The sequence below is a fragment of the Lucilia sericata genome, unplaced genomic scaffold (genome assembly GCF_015586225.1).
Source record: "Lucilia sericata isolate MDLA Ls3-8-SP2 unplaced genomic scaffold, ASM1558622v1 Contig001469F_arrow, whole genome shotgun sequence".
NCBI classification, from domain to species: domain Eukaryota; kingdom Metazoa; phylum Arthropoda; class Insecta; order Diptera; family Calliphoridae; genus Lucilia; species Lucilia sericata.
In genome coordinates, this window is record NW_023995397.1 from 30735 (window position 1) to 48591 (window position 17857).

The 17857-nt window shown below is 30.1% G+C and overlaps 1 protein-coding gene across 3 annotated transcripts in view; it reads left to right on the forward strand.

The window, feature by feature from the left end:
- Positions 1-17857, forward strand: part of LOC119611514 (glutamate receptor-interacting protein 1) — a 62033-nt gene that overhangs the window by 25102 nt on the left and 19074 nt on the right. Inside the window, exon 2 of one of the 3 annotated variants that reach the window (XM_037967121.1) lies at positions 14919-15044. The exons of 1 other annotated variant lie outside the window; for it this stretch is intronic. In XM_037967121.1, the coding sequence (XP_037823049.1) occupies positions 14919-15044 (126 nt within the window). The remainder of the gene's footprint in view (positions 1-14918; positions 15045-17857) is intronic. One more of the 3 variants, XM_037967122.1, reaches the window with a different exon arrangement.

A 17857-nucleotide genomic window follows, 5' to 3' on the forward strand; every position in this document is an offset into this window, starting at 1 on the left:
AATGTTAACAAAAAAAAAACGAAATGTTCATATTTAATGCTTCTTTCTGTCACAAGTTTAATGTTTAAGGAGGACATAACTCAGTGCTTGAATAATAGTACAAGGGTTAAGTCCCCTCCTCTTCCTTGCGCTAAAACCAAACACACATTTGGTTTGCGTGTGTGCAGGAATATGAGAGCTGGTACCGCATATATAAAAATTCCCTTTCTTTCCCTTGCTTGGTACTATTATTGCTTTTTAAGTACTTAATAATGCCATTATATAGTGTGAGTAAATAAGGTACTCATTCTGGTCCCATTTTTAAAAGGCATTCTGACCATCATTGGTATTACAAGTTGTGAATTATTGTAAGTAAATAATATTAGCTCTTATTTGCCTTTTTTCGTTGCAATCATAAATTATCATCTTATGTCGTAGTTTAGGCATGATATGCAAACAGAGATTTAAATAAATCAATTATTAAATGTTAAGTCAAATCTTTGATAATTTTTTTAACAATATTGGGACATTTCCTACAGCCGGTTTTTATTTAAAAAGTCATATTAAAACGTTTCAATCTATTCTTGCCAACAGATGAAGTGCCTGAATTGGGCACGTATGTAATTTGCTCAATTGTAGAATAATTGACGGGCCAGAATTCAGTACCAGTTCCTTTCATCTAATGAAAAATTTAATCCGAAATTTTCAGTTCTAGTTCAGTTCTGGTTCAGTACTAGTTCAGTTCTAGTTCAGTTCTAGTTCAGTTCTAGTTCAGTTCTAGTTCAGTTCTAGTTCAGTTCTAGTTCAGTTCTAGTTCAGTTCTAGTTCAGTTCTAGTTCAGTTCTAGTTCTAGTTCAGTTCTAGTTCAGTTCTAGTTCAGTTCTAGTTCAATTCTAGTTCTAGTTCAGTTCTAGTTCAATTCTAGTTCTAGTTCAGTTCTAGTTCGGTTCTAGTTCAGTTCTAGTTCAGTTCTAGTTCAGTTCTAGTTCAGTTCTAGTTCAGTTCTAGTTCAGTTCTAGTTCAGTTCTAGTTCAGTTCTAGTTCAATTCTAGTTCTAGTTCAGTTCTAGTTCAGTTCTAGTTCAGTTCTAGTTCAATTCTAGTTCTAGTTCAGTTCTAGTTCAGTTCTAGTTCAGTTCTAGTTCAGTTCTAGTTCAGTTCTAGTTCAATTCTAGTTCTAGTTCAGTTCTAGTTCAGTTCTAGTTCAATTCTAGTTCTAGTTCAGTTCTAGTTCAGTTCTAGTTCAGTTCTAGTTCAGTTCTAGTTCAGTTCTAGTTCAGTTCTAGTTCAGTTCTAGTTCAGTTCTAGTTCAGTTCTAGTTCAGTTCTAGTTCAGTTCTAGTTCAGTTCTAGTTCAGTTCTAGTTCAGTTCTAGTTCAGTTCTAGTTCAGTTCTAGTTCAGTTCTAGTTCAGTTCTAGTTCAGTTCTAGTTCAGTTCTAGTTCAGTTCTAGTTCAGTTCTAGTTCAGTTCTAGTTCAGTTCTAGTTCAGTTCTAGTTCAGTTCTAGTTCAGTTCTAGTTCAGTTCTAGTTCAGTTCTAGTTCAGTTCTAGTTCAGTTTTAGCTCAGTTCTAGTATAATAATACACAAAATTCAAAACTTGCTAATTATGTAATTAAATTTTAATTTAAAAAGCTACGTGACTTTAAAATATGCAATTCTGACCCAATTTATTCTAAAACTAAATATTCCAAATTCGAATTAATTACTTTAAACCCTGACCTAACAAATTCCTTGAGCCTAAACTTAAAATATCCATGCTTTGTTGTTGCTATACATATGTATATAAGTTGGTATTTAGTTCTTCTGTTCATTCATTCTCCCCATGAATGGGTGTAGATTCAAGTATACAAAAGTAGTTGAACTGAACTCCTGCTAGTTGCTGCTGGTGATGACTTTTTATCTGATGACATTCTTTTTGTTTGAGGAACTACAGTTGAGTTAATTTAATTGGTTTTTCTTGTCTTGCGTGCGCTAATGTGTTGAATGTGTAAAACAGCTAAAGTTTTTGAAGGAGTTTGTTGGAATAAATGTTTGTCTGTCAAAAGTTTTTGTTCTAAGTTCATGAGTTAATAACAGATAGTGCAAAGTAGTGTTGCAATAAAGGTCCCTTTATGGGATCACTAAACATTTATTGAAATATAAAAATGAGAATAGAAATGTAAAGAATGTTTAAGAAAGCGTCAACAAGACTTGTTGTTAAGTTCAAAATTTTTGACATTTTTTCACACTATACTAAAGGAGGCTAAAAATTACAAAATTTTAGGTTGAGATCATGAAAGTTGTCTAAGGGAATTTTGTGTAAAATGAATTAGTGCAGAAACTTGTGAAAAGAAATGAACTAGAACTGAACTAGAACTGAACTAGAACTGAACTAGAACTGAACTAGAACTGAACTAGAACTAGAACTGAACTAGAACTGAACTAGAACTGAACTAGAACTGAACTAGAACTGAACTAGAACTGAACTAGAACTGAACTAGAACTAGAACTGAACTAGAACTGAACTAGAACTGAACTAGAACTAGAACTGAACTAGAACTGAACTAGAACTGAACTAGAACTGAACTAGAACTGAACTAGAACTGAACTAGAACTGAACTAGAACTGAACTAGAACTGAACTAGAACTGAACTAGAACTGAACTAGAACTGAACTAGAACTGAACTAGAACTGAACTAGAACTGAACTAGAACTGAACTAGAACTGAACTAGAACTAGAACTAGGACTGAACTAGAACTGAACTAGAACTGAACTAGAACTGAACTAAAACTGAACTAGAACTGAACTAGAATTGAACTAGAACTGAACTACAACTGAACTACAACTGAACTAGAACTGAACTAGAACTGAACTAGAACTGAACTAGAACTGAACTAGAACTGAACTAGAACTGAACTAGAACTAGAACTGAACTAGAACTGAACTAGAACTAGAACTGAACTAGAACTAGAACTGAACTAGAACTAGAACTGAACTAGAACTGAACTAGAACTGAACTAGAACTAGAACTGAACTAGAACTGAACTAGAACTGAAGGTGTTTTTTTCTAATTAGTTGTCAAATTTGTAAAACTTATCCCACTTTGACTAGACGTTCTAACAAAAATGAAGAGTTCTTGGATTTGTAAACTTTAGACTAATAAGATAATTGTCTCATTACCTCTTGAGACTCTTTAATCTTTAAATAATACTACGTCTATTTACCAAATTCAATTGTGTATGTTAAAATGCAAGTTTGTAGTATGTGTAACATACAATTTACCATTTCCGTTTCATTGCATTTTGATTGCAATAGAAATTCATCGTTAATTTATTGTCAACAGTTGCACATCGTCATCATCAGCAGCACCGACGGCCTCATCCTTCTAATCTATTCTATAATTTCAAGTTGATTCGCTATTTTTACAATAAGTCTTTGACAATTTTTGTTTTAATCTTTTCGAGAACAAAACAAATAAAAGTACTTATTTTATAGGATGAGACACAATCATCATTTCTAATATTAGAAATATTTATTATTTACATAAATACAGAATGGGAGTTTCCATTCTTTTCTTTGGGAGTTGTAAGATTAGAATAGATCACTTAAGCCATTAGCACTTTTAAGTAAAAATAAAACAAAATTAAGCAGACATACGATTAATGTAATAAAATTAGAAATACTTTTGATGTTTTATTTGTTTTATAACTTTATTAATGGATCGTAAAAGGGGCAGAATTATGAGGATAACAAATATAATTTATGGCTGAAAGGTAAAGTGTGCGATTGAAGTTTAAATGCTTGAAATAAAGTCGTCAAATGTTGGAAAATTTCGCTTTAAGAAAAAAGTTTGACCTTTGAATATGATTAATCCTAAAAATCAGTTTTTAAAGCTGATATCGGCAAAGAGCTGCGTCGACTGCTCTCTTGATTTTAGAGAGCTTATTTATCACTCTTTGCGAGGCCTGATTTGAGTGAAAGAAACTTTAACAGGTTAAAAGAGAACTCGCTTTTTAAAGATCAAGGGACAGGGGTGATGAACAATCATTTTAGAGTTTAATGTTTCCCCATTTTAATATAAATTTGATATTTCTAAATGAGATTCTGTATCTAAACCTAAATTGAGTAATTTATACTATAATCATTACTTCTGTATAGTGATGGATTGCTATAAAATTTCAAACTAGAACTTTAACCTGTATAGCAATTTAGTTCATTTTATTCAAAATTCAATTAATTAAACAAAAATCTTTTTTTTAAATTTAGACTCCTAAACCCAATAAAATCGTTCCTATTAATTAATAATAAATTAAACCTCCACCACCATAATCTTCAATATCTTTCTCATAAAAATTTTTGATTACTTTTTTGCTGATGTTTGTTGTTTACTTCATCTTTCAACTCATAAATCTATCAAAACTTTTAAACTTTTTCGACAGCTACAAATTTGTTGTACTACTACGACTGCATCAAGAAATTTAATCGACCAATATAAATTGAACTAGTTACAATGAATCGTTTGAAATAAAAACAAACCTAATAAATACACTGACAGTTAGTGGGATAGAGAAACTCGTACTCGTTCTGACATCTAGACTGTAATTAATTTGATTGAATTTATAGGGCATCCGAAATACGTAAATAACATGACAGATAATAATAAATTGTAGTTGAAATGCGAAACGAATTGAAAGTGAAAAGAAAATTTAGTTTATTATTAATGAAGGAAATTTGTTTAGGAAAAAATGTTTATTATAAATAGCAGGTACTTAGAAAAATTTGAGGGAGTATATATAATGGCAATACATTTTTATATACTTGAGAAATTTTCAAAATGTTATTAGCATTTTTCAAACAAATACAAGAGACAATTTAAATTATGAAATGTGTGTTTTGCTTCCTGGAGGAAAACGGACTAGCCCTGATTAAAGATTACTTAACCTGATGGAATTACACAATTTTCTAATGCATTGTAAACCTATTTGACTAAAGAAATTATTAATCAATTTTTATCCAAAAATGGAACAGGTCCAAGACCTAACAGAGAATGCTCAAAAGAAGTTAATTGACGTAATCGATAAACTGTGGAACGACGGCTCCTGATAATACAAAATTTCATATGTTTCAGGGATTTTGAGAAGTGTTCCTGTATAGTTTTAAATTTGTCCGACAGGTGGCAACAAAGTTTTAATTTTCACTCAGTTATACCTAAAACTCTAAACCGATTATTTTCAAATTCCATGGGTATATAGATATTAACAGTAGAGTTCACATGTCTAATCAAGGGCATGCAACGTGGACCGGCCACCACTAGTACTACAATAAAGTGATAAGTCTCATTTATGTAACAAAACTACAGCTAGTTTCTGTTCTTCGGTTGGATACTGCTACAAAATTTGTCCCATAACTATATATTATTTTATATGAAATACATCTATCAGTTAAATATGTAAATCTTTTATTTCAAACTTTGTCGGTTCCGATTACAGACATTAAGACACTGATAACGGTTTATTAGGCCCCATATAACTTTCCAAAGTGTTAACTTTTAAAAGAACTGCCACACTGTGCATACTTTTTGGCATTTTTGATCAATATATTCTGACAATTCCGAATGAATAGGTAGACGTTTTAACAACTCTACCAAACTATCCAAATTAACTTTGAAAGTCAGTCATCGATTGACCTGAAGTTTTATTGCAAAATTGTTTTCATCGGAAAAGGAAATTTTTGCCTAAACGGTTTTGTTAATAAAGAAAATTGCTGCTAAAAGAGTATATTCATCCATAACGAATCCTACAGATTCAATAAAATCCAGAAGAATGTAACGTTTGGTGCGCTTTACTCGGTCGTGATTGGCTCTAATTCGTACTTCGTCACGGATGTACTCTTTGTAAACAAGCATTTAGAGACGTAGACCGAAGTACGAACCCACCAAATAAGACAAGACTTTGTTCTTACTCACAGTGAGGTAAATCTGGTAAGAACAGAGTTTACTCTGAACATACCTGGACAAGAAAAGAAAATTCAATGGTTTCACTTGTATAAGATACCTTTCATTTATCACCATTCAACCCTGAACACTTCTCACGATAGACTCACTCTAGGTTGACGGGCAGATGAGTTCCGTATACGCCTACATTCAACCTGTATCATAAACAATTAACCCCAACTCATTTCCAACGTTTAGTCCTACAGTCACTCCTCTGTGAGGTATCTGCTGTCATTCGGCAACAGCACCGAACTTATCCCAAAATATAGATGTATCAGTCTTTTAACTGCAACTTACTCTTCCCGCGAATTTGGGTTTAACCACAGCAACTACGTGGATCAAAGAAGGAACCTCAATCAACTGACCAGCCAGGGCAAGTCCTGCAGGCAGCTGGCCACCCGTAGTACCTGATTAGAGGTACTGGTAGCACCTCTTGACCCCGGGATTGCAATACACCAAGATGAGGGCCTTTCATCAAGGAAACATGTCCCGGGGGGAAGGTGTTTGGGACAGTCCAACCGAACCGCTGGATGCTGATAAGCCAGCAACAATTGACGGCGTGAAGGCTAACATAGTTCGTGTTATTCGAAACATACAGCCAGCAATGTTCGAAAACGTGGCGCTTAGTTAAGAACAGCTGCAATGGCCATTTTATAATTCCCATTTAGTTTAAAATATTTTTGTTGTAGGTAAGAGGTCAAGGATTTGTCAATTGATTTAATTAAAATTTGGGTGCTATAACTGAACTTTCCAATAATCGAACATTCGGACTTCTAATGGAAAATATCGAAACGTGGAAGTCGACTGTCTTGTAGTAAAAAACAATAAAAATGTGTATAAAAAGGATTGCTCAATCCTGACCCTTTAATATGTTATGAACTGTCAGAGAACTAGTTACGTTTCTAGGGAATAGTTACCATATTTAATATAATTTGGGGAGGTAAATTGTTATTTTAAATATTTTATAATAAAGTTGTTTAAAAGTACTTTTTGGAATATACTTCTCACAAACAATTACGATTAACAATATTAAGATTTGGAAAAAAATCTAAAAACTCCCAATAAGAAAACCAAAAACGAAAATTTATATATTAAGCGGATGTTTTAATGAAGCGTAACACCACATATGACTGAACAGAAGAGCGTTTATTATGCTGATGATGACGACGACTACGATGTCTTCTTTCATATTATTTCTACCAAACATTTTAAAAATTTTTCTTTGGTGGTCGGTAATATGGTCGTTAAGTACTAAATTTTTTCTTTTATTATTATGGCTGAATAGCTATTAGTTCATATTGTATATATTAGTGTTTATAGCAGTTTTTCTAATAATTTATGCTTTTTTATTTGAATTAAAAAGCAAAACTTTTATTAGTTTAATTTACATTTACTTGGGCATACGGCAAGCACTGTGGTTTTAAGAGTAGGTACTTGTGTTAAGGTCTTCATATGGAGTTTGTATATGTTTTTTGTTTAGACAACCTTCGCCCTTATTTTTATTTAAATACAAGAACTCTGGCGATTTGTTGGTTTAATTTTTTGGGCCTTGATAGAGAACAACCGTATGTGGTGTTTACACCCAAAAATTTGTTCAGAATAAATACTGAAGAAATTAGATTTGTTTCTTTTTTTGTTTATTTAAATATTTTTTTCATTGTGGTAGAATAGTATTGCCAAATATATGGTAAATATAAGAATATTTTGAAACAGAAATGTAAAGGAATGCCTTAACTAAAAAATCAGGCCTATTCTGGGTGTTTATTCTTTCTCCTATACATAAGACATGCAAAAGGTAACAAGCACTCGGGGAATAATTGTTCATAATTGGCCTGATTGGTTGAAATTTGTATTAAAGTTTGATTGAATTTTAAAAAAGTATTTATTGAAATATTTTAAATATTTTTACTTTTATTAATAGATCATGTTATGGCCTATTAAATACTGAAAGAAATTTGATTTTATGGGCTTTCGAAAATGGCTCCACTTTTTATTAGTTGTTTAAACTTTAGAGGACCTTTTTGTGTCTGATTGAAAAAATAAGCACATTTTTAGATCAGCATGATCTTCATTAAGTCCTAACTAGATCTATAATAAAAATTTTAGACAGTTTCGCTATTGAATAAATGGCTTCTAATAGAAAGGTTTCTATTTATAACAATTTGTCATAATACTTTAACATAACTTAAGCTATCGGAACTATCTGCTGTTTATATCTTTAAAGTAATATTTCTTTAAAGATGTTATTCCTTTATAAACTGCAAATATTTATTTTATTTTAATTTTCTTTTGAATTATACACATGTATTTATATTTATATATATTTTTTTTTGTTTAAGTATAACATAATTATTGAAAAACATGCCACTGCCGTTATAAACAAATGTAAATCTGTCTGTCTGTCCATTTGACTGTAAAATGCGTAAATATTTTTTTATTTTGTATAATTTTTCTTTTAAAACTCAAATGTATTTTGTATCTATGTTAATTTAACAATGATTTTCTTGTTTAAATTTATTTTGTTTTATGAGTTTTGTGCGTTAAATTTGCAAATTTTTCCTGGCGGGAATTTTTACTTTTACATATTGTATTGAATATTTTAATTTTATAGTTCTTTTACTGTAATATACATTTAATGATAAATTTTGTTCTAATTAAAATATTTTTTATTATTAAAAAAATTATTCAATTTTTGAATACTTAGAATATATTTTCTTTTCATTCATTATATGCAAATGAAGGGGATTTCTATAAAAAGTATCTTGTGGTTTATTAAATTGAAGGTCATGTGTAATTTGTTGGATATAAAACAGTGTAATTAGATTATAAATCATTTCAGATGAAAAATATTTTTAATATTTTGTTATTAATTAATAGAAAACATGAAATTTTTATAGACAAAGTCATTAAAAATTTATTTGAAGAGGTTTTTAGGCAAAGAAAAAACAAGGATTATTTTAACAAATTAAAATAAAAGTATTTTTCTATTGATAAATTAATGAAATAAACAAAATTGTATTCATTAAGAACTTGAAAACATTGTTAGAAAGTAGAATGCTAATCGTTATTAATTAGTTAAAATAGGCACCAGTGTTAGAGTGAAAGCTACTGTAGGGTTCGGTAACCATATTTAACAGGAAGCGAGCCAAAGCAAAAATACGTCAAAATAAACAAGTAATAAATTATAGTCGGTCGAGGCCGACCATATAATACCCTACACCTGTTACAAAAATAAACATAATTATGAACTTAAAAGCCCTATTCGTCGGGTTCAGTTGTATGTGGGCTAGGTGAAATAATGGACCGATGTTAACCATTTTCAATAGGCTTTGTGTCCGGAACCATAGAAGATCATGTGCCATATGTCATTGAATTATCTTCAAAATTGCGACCTCTAGGTTGATTACAAGGTTTACAAGCCGTATTCAGTAGCTAAATCGACTCAGAAAATGATTCTAAGCCGATTGGTATACTTTAAGGTGGGTATAGGACCAATATTATTGTGCGTTACAAACATCAGAACAAACCCAATATACCCTCCCCACTAAAGTGGTGTAGGTTATAAAAACGAGAGTGTTAAAGTTAAGAATCGAGCAACCAATCACGATCATATATGACATTAGAGAAAATTGAACTGAGACAAAATTATTTTAGAAAAAGATACATAAGGAATAGGTATCGGGGTTCCGGTTTTAAAACTTCATATATTGCTGACTGAATTGTACTTAAATTTCTTCCCATTATTTCTAACGGACGTGTTCTTTATAATCGAGCAGCCATGATGAGTCTTCCTTTCCTCGTTTGACTTTAGAGAATAAGGAACTGAGACAAAACTAGTTCTAAAAATGATTCATAGGGAAAAGTTATTGGAGTTTGGGATTTAATAAAAATTATAAAAATGAAAAGTGGAAGAATGACTTTATTCCAGAATTTGTGTTCCATAAATAGTTCTAGAAAGATTATCCGTTTTATTTAGGCTTTGAGACAAATGATCTTTGTTCGAAATTGTCTCCTCCTAACTGGTTCTGTGGAAGTGTTTTGTATTCGATTCTTGCTAAAGAATCTGAAGAGGTTCTCCTTGTACTGTTTCGAGAATTAGTAAATTTAGATTAGATTCTACATTTCTCGGGATAGATTTAAGAAATTCTTTCTTAAGGACGTGTTCTATATAATCGAACTAATTGTGAGACTTAATTTTCTTATATGACTTTAGAGAAGTTCCCTATTTTCTGTTCTGTAAATGGTTCATAGGGAAAAGGTATCGGGGTTTGGGATTTGAAGATTTGAAGAATATAGGGCGGGCTGAATTGCACTTAAACAAAATTTATAAAAAAAACTAAATTTAAACTAAAACTGGAATGATTTCTTCCCAGGAATTTATATTTTTGTTCCATAACTAGTTCTAGAAAGATTATATCCAGTACTAGAGTTTTATTTAGGCGTTGTGACCAATGATTTTTGTTCGAAATTGTCTACTCGTAACTGGTTTTGTGGAAGTGCTTTGGATTCGATCATCGTTCTATGGAACGATTCTGCTAGCAGTTCTTTTTAATCAATGATTTTTGTTCCAATTTGTATCTCCCGGAATTAGTTCTAGAGAAACTTCTTTAGAAATGTTTAGAACTAATTCTTTTTCCCATTTTGGAGAAACCATTAATTGATTATCATGGGCTCAATTATATTTAGCAAAATTACTTTTAATGCATTTTCTTCAATGCATTGATTTTATTTTTCTAAAATTTCAATCAACTGGTTTCAAGAAGTTGCTTCGGAAATTTCTTTTAATACATTTGTCTTTTCTAATTAAATTGATCATATTTTTTTTTTTAATTTCTTTTAATATTTTTTAAGAAGTTCTCTTGAAACTTAGTATTCATTCCAAAGAACTGGTTCTTAGTAATCTCTTTTGAAGTATTTTGGAATCACAACATTGTTCCACAGAAAGAGTCTCCTAAGTAATAGCGACATTACATGTTCCAAGGTTACTGTTCTGTAATATGAAGTATTTCATTCCTGTTTGCATTCCTTCTGAAACTGGTTAATTTAGAACAAATTAGAATAACATTTTTTTATAACAAAATTGGAAAATTTTGATCTAGCATTTGATTTCAGTTCTATCACTTTGATATGAAGACGACTTAGAAGTGTAAACTGGCTCCTTTTAGAACATTAGATTTTTTCTTAAAAATCACATCGAAAACCTAACATTCACTTACAGGGCTTCATTTTTTTGGGACTTTTGGATGGGGAAAGTGACACGGCAATTGCCATTAGTTATTGGACTAGTTGATTTAACCGAATTGTTGCACATTTTTTCAGTCTATTGATTAATTTTCTTAAAATAAACTCTTCTCATATCCTTATTTTTTTAAACTATATTAGTGTTTATTTAAAAAATCATCATTCAATTGAAAGCTTTACATTCCATCCTTCCTGAAGCTGCATTTCAACACGTCTATTAGACAAAAAACAATATTTTCTTTAGTTTCAGTTCTTTTTACAGCAATTAATGATGGATTTATTTCACTGGAATTGACCGTTGCATAAACAATTTATTAAAGCACCAGCTTCTACTTAACAAAATCTAAAAAATAGTGAAATTTATTTTTTTGGAATTACAACGTATTAAATGCAGCTGTCATTTTTAAATAAAAAAATTTGCTACGCAATGGTGTGGTCCACCCGCGGCGAGCGCGTGCTGTAAATGCATGCGCTTTTTCGGGGATATTTTTGTTTTGTTTGTATCTTTGAAAAAGATCTTCTTATATGTAAATTTAATTTGAAAAAAAAATTGGTCATGCATTGTGCTGAATTTACCTACACGCTGTGGTATGCGTTGAAATTAAAAAATAAAATATTAGATTGTTACCGGTTGAGACGAACGATATTAACCCCTTCATTATAAATCATTATTTTTAAAAGTAATCTCGAATGAAATAAAAATAAAGTGAATAAAATGACCACTTCTATAAAGGTGGAAATTATGTTTGACGCATCAAGAAGTACATACCAGGAGATTCCCTAAAAGACCTACAAAGTGTTGTTTTTCCTAAAGTACTAAATGAAAATTTTAAACCCTTTAGCCATGAGCATTTTTTAAGGTTAGTTTAGGATATATTCATGTTAAAATGACGTTTTTCAAGTGGTGCCAATACCATCTATACCAACCACTTGTAGGACTAGTTCAGTTCGTACTATGAAAAGTATATGAGTTTTCTTAGTGTAGGGTATTCAAAATACCTCTTTTTTCATTTTAAACTTTTTTTTAATAAAAAGTATTATACCGCTTGCAAATTGGCATAATAAGATTAACCGAAAAAAAAAAATTTGTGAAAAAATAAAAAAAACACCACAAAAAATATGGTGGTATAATTGAGAATATGGTGCATAAAAATGCATTTAACTTTGATGTATATTTTTTCGCATTTTTTATAAAACCAGATAAACAGTAGAGGGTGTTGAATAAATTTTAAGTTTTTTTTTTAATACAAATAAATTCATTATTTGCCAAGAATATAAAGCGAATTGTATTATGATTTTAAATGGTTGCGGCAAATTAAATTCTTTGATATAGAATTTTTTTGATTAAATTTAAATTTGCCAAAAAGAAAAAATTAAGATGAAGAATATAATAGAAGATATATTAAAACTATGGGGTAGAATTATAGAAATGTTAGAAATAATGGATCCCATAGAAGGAAAATACTCGCAATTATACGAAAACATTAACGTGCCAGTTGCCCTTCCTGCAGGACTGAGGTTTTCACTGATAGATTTCGATACTCTATTAACCACTCCTAAAATAGTAAAATGGATTACAAAGAACTGAACAAATGTCTTAGGAGTCTAATAGGTAATTTAACGCGACGTAGTTCAATTAGAACTTTTATTAGTGAATGGAACAATATCATACCGCATTTCTGCAGGTTATGTGAGGATGATGAGAAACTACAGATGATTGATCATATAATTTTATCATAAAATACTTAGCCAAAAATATTTAAAATATAGGTTCCACCATGAACTGGGACTCTAGTAGGGAATTTAAGTGGACATTGTTCAATTAGAACTTTTATTAGTGAATGGAACAATACCATACCGCACTTCTGCAGGCTACAGAGTATCAGGCAAAATGGGTGAAACGTCTGCTATCTACTTTTATCGGGACAATAAGTCTGGTTTACGATTAGAGACTATTGCAATGATTCGAATATTTTCTTTTATATCATGAAATCAATCTAACTAATTAAGGAACCAGGCCGGAGGTCCTTTGGACCTCTGTCGTGTTCCATACATCTCAATTTTTCTTTTTTATCTCTCTCGATTTAAATCTTGATATTGAACCATAGCGGTGTCCGAGTTGAGACCCACTTAAACGGTTGGGCAGACTGCTGAATGTTTGACAGTCGTCCACAAATTGTGGATACTTACACAACTAAACTATTACGCTGGAATTTCTATCGGTTGAAAGTGAAAGAAGTTAAACAGAAGTAGTGAAAGAATCCAATTCAAAATTAAGAAATATTCTTAATCATTGATTATTCTGAGCCCCCACCTTTAAATGCTGTTGGTTTTCATGTTTACACAGATGGATCAAAAACAAGCAAAGGTGTTGGCGGACTATAGACTCAATGATGAGTGTATTATCTTACAAGCTGAAATTTCGACGATAAAAAGTGCATCAAATTGACTTAGGTATTATCAGATATCTCACAGAGATATAAGAATCTATACTGATAGCCAAGCCGTCATTAAATCCCTGATCGGTGTATATTCTATATCAAAACTTGTCAATGAATGCCGGTCGTCTCTCAAAGAGATGGCGAGACATTAAACAATTACATTTATTTGGGTCAAAGGACACGGGGAACATCCTTTCTAATAGGTCTGAGTAGAACGCATCTGAGAACTCTTTTATTAGTTATCACTGGTCATTGCAAATTTGGAAATCATGCAAGACGCATGGGTCTTCCATATATCGACTTCTGTAGAAGCTGACAGAATGAGGAAGAGGAAGAATAAATGACTCATCTTCTGTGTAACTGCCTGTCCCTAGAAACGATTCGATATGTCAGTTGTTCAACTGGAACAAATTCTTGCATTCCTAACATGTTTGTGTACTTAGTTTACATGACTTTTAGCATTCTAACAATTAGAATGTTCATTTCATCTCTGTCTATTTCTGTCTTCTTTCTACCTTCGTATAGACTATATCCATAATCGTGCACCTGTAATTTTATTTACTGAATAAGCTAGTTGGGTTTTCAATGTTTGATTATTTTAGTTATTCCTAGAGAATTTCGATGAATTATGAAAAAAAGTAGTTAGTCCCACTGTACTTTGTACTTGACACAATGTCTTTATGAAAATGCTTAACCAATCTTTATTTTCTTTACGCTTTTTTTGTCTTCTTTTGAAGTGGTTGTCTGTAAAAGTATAAGTTTTGTTTTTAATCCCTCAGAAACAAAATCATCCTTTTGTTAACACCTCATAAAATGAAGTTTTTATAAAAATTTAAAAACAAATAAACAACTAGGAATTTAGTAAAATAAACATTAAATGGTAATAAAAATTTGTAATGGCTTTATTGTAAAAGAAATTGCGATAAAAACTTTATTTTCTAAACAAATAATGAAAAAAAAGTTAATACAGAAAATTTCGCACATTAATTTTGAAAAATATTGAAAGGAAAAAATGCACTTAAAGAATACAAAGCTATTTAACAACAGCAGGGGCTTTGAAATTTTTGAAAACTTTAATAAACTCTAATATTTTATGGTTTTCAAAATGCATTCTATAATGTAAATTGTTTAACATTATTTTTGTAATTGACCCATTTGTTTAACTAAATTTATTGTTTTGAGTTCCATTAAAGTTTATATTAATATTAATTTTTTATTTGTTTTATAGAATTTTGTTTCGTTATTTTTTATGTTTTGTGTTTTTGTTTTTTGTTTCTGTTTTCTAGCAGTGGATCGCGCCATGAGTCCAGCACAATCAGAAGATTCTGGTTTAGCACCAGATCGTGGCACAACATATGCAACCATAACATTACCAAGAGATAATAGCACAAATATGGGCATAACATTGGCAGGTGAGTTGAAATTAAAAAAGAAATAAAAGAAAAATATTGAAATTAAAAAAAAAATCATAAAGAAATACTACTTCAAAAACGTTGTCTAAAGGTACAATATGTAGAAGATAATGACATCTTTTAACTATACATATGCAAAGGCAAAAAAATTATTTTTTCAGTAAAACCTCTTTAAATTTTAAACGGTTCGACGCTTCTAAAACAAATTTCAATGGAGTCTTGGGTCAATTATAAACCAAACTCTTTAGAACTTTAAAAAGTTTAGGCCTTATTTAAGATGTGGTAATAGCGCGAAGACATCTTTGTAAACTCTATTATGGCATTTGAAAGAAAAATCTGTAGACTTTAAAAGAAAGATTTTACTTTTTATCATTAAGCTTGAGCGAGCGTTTGTCCCGAGGAACACCACTTTTAAGAACCAAACGAAAGGGTTCTCAGTTTTCTAGTATATCTTTACAAATGAATGTTAATAATAAAAAACATGTTTCATTATTTTATATAACAATTACACATAAACAATTCTCTCTTAAATTTGAATGTTTTTTTAAGAAAGTACTTGAGGTTTTCTTTCTCAAAATCCTTACTTAAGTAATTTACACTTAAATACAAATAATTCAGGGTCAAATTTAATAGAAAAACCGCAACACATCAAAAGAAATAAACGACTTAATACTCAAACACTTGAAATTTTAATTCCATTTAAAAGAAAATTATTTATAGAAAATCCCAAAAAAAAAAAAACAAATTGAAATTACTTCAACAAGTGTTTACAATTTATTTAAATAATTTCCAAAAAAATTTAAATTTGTTATTATAAAGATGTAGCTAAAAATTAATACAAAAATCTGTTTATCTTGTTTCAATCAAAAAAATCACATTTGGAATTTCTGACAAGTTATAGAAGAATCACTGAAATTGTATATTTAAATTGGTAAATAGAATGAGTGATTGCGTCATTAAATCAATAATTAAAAATATAGTTTTTCGAAGTTTTCCGAAAACATCAATAAACAACAATTTTTTGACATAAAACGTTGACGGAAGTGTCAAATTTGTTTGTAGTTTTCTTTTGGTAGCAAAGTAGAAAATCTTTTTTATTTGCGTAAAAGGGTTGAGTGAACGTACGCACTAGGAGGAACGCAATAAGGGGATCAGTTTGTAAACAAATATGGCTACACTGGGAGAAAAACAGTTTTCTAAGTTATCAACAGATTTCTCAAATTTTCAAAATTTCTTTATCCTTCAATATGAAAAAGGATTAAAAACAAATGAGCTTTCGTTAGGCTCGTGGTTTCGATTCTCATTGGAGACAGGAGGATAAGGAGAGCACAACAGTCGTTATAGGGAGGTAAATTGGATTTAATACATCTTCCTTTCAAACTAAGACCTGCCCAAGTCAACAATAGGACAATAATTTGTTAAAAAATTTCGATATTTTTTTAAAAAGACAACAAGTCTTGTGAAGGCTTTTATTTCAAACCAATTAAAAAATTATATTCAAATGTTAGAACTTATTCTCAAGCCGTTTCCCTATTAGGAAAGCTAATGCTTTCAAATGATCTCTACAATCGAAATGTCAAAAGCCATTCCTCCTAAACTTTAAACTTTATTTTATTTCAAATTCTTGAATTAATTTCAATGTATTCCAATTTCCGCAACAATAATTATTGAAAATTAATACGAAATATAAACGAAGGTTAATGAGCAACAATCCAGAGAATGTTGCGAACAAAAAAAAAGAAAAAGAAAACATTAAAGAGTTTTTCCAAACAAAAATGTTTTATATTTATTTTGCCATTTTAAAAGTGATAAACAACATTTGACAGCTGTCATTTCCTTTACTCGGCCCCTAAAATACACATGCAAAAGAAATTTCCACCAAAACAAAGAACTCAATTTTCTTTGGAGTTTTTCTTCCACCACACTACAATTTTGTATATGTTTATAAAACGAAAGATTTTGTGAGTGAGTGATGGCAGAAAATGTAAACCAAAAAATGCCTGGTAGGTAAAGTACTGGTTAAACCAAATGTTTTCTAAATAAATATTTATATTAAATTATGCATTTGTTTATGTATGTTAATTTGTGTAAGCCATATATTTTCACTTTTACTTTAAAAAAAAATGAGGTACAAAAAATTGCCATAAATTTCTACATGAAACAGTTTCAGTTTAATGTTTGTTTTCTGTTTTGCTTGAAAATTTGTTACAATTTTGTTTAATGATGCATTAAAATATCATGTGAATATTGATGATTTAATGTTAATTTTGTTTTCTTTTTTGTTGCCAATTTTAGGCTAGGAAATACGGTTTAATTAGGAAATATATCTTTAAATGTAGAACATACATTTTGGAAAATTTTTTGAATTCATTTTAGGATATTTTCGTATACTTATCTGTTAAATTATGAAAAACATCTAATTACCATAGACATAAACACAAACATACCTGAAAGAAGAAAAAATGTTAAATATTAAAAAAGGTCTTTCCTTTTTCCAATTAGATTTTATAAAATTCTCTTAATATTTTTATATAAAAAAAGAAAAAAAAATGTTTGTTGAAGAGATTATTAATAGAAAGTTATGTACGATTTATCAATAGTAATCTAATTTCCTATGGACTTATGTACATATGTATGTATGTATGTATACGCAAGGTAGAGTTAGTGATGGATTAAGATTTATAAGTCTGTGATCAGTTAGTATATTGACTAGTCTATAGTTGAATCTAAGGTAAAGTTTATAAACTAGTCTATTGAATTATTCTATTACATACTACTGTCAAGTCAACTGACTAGTTTGTTGATCATTCTGG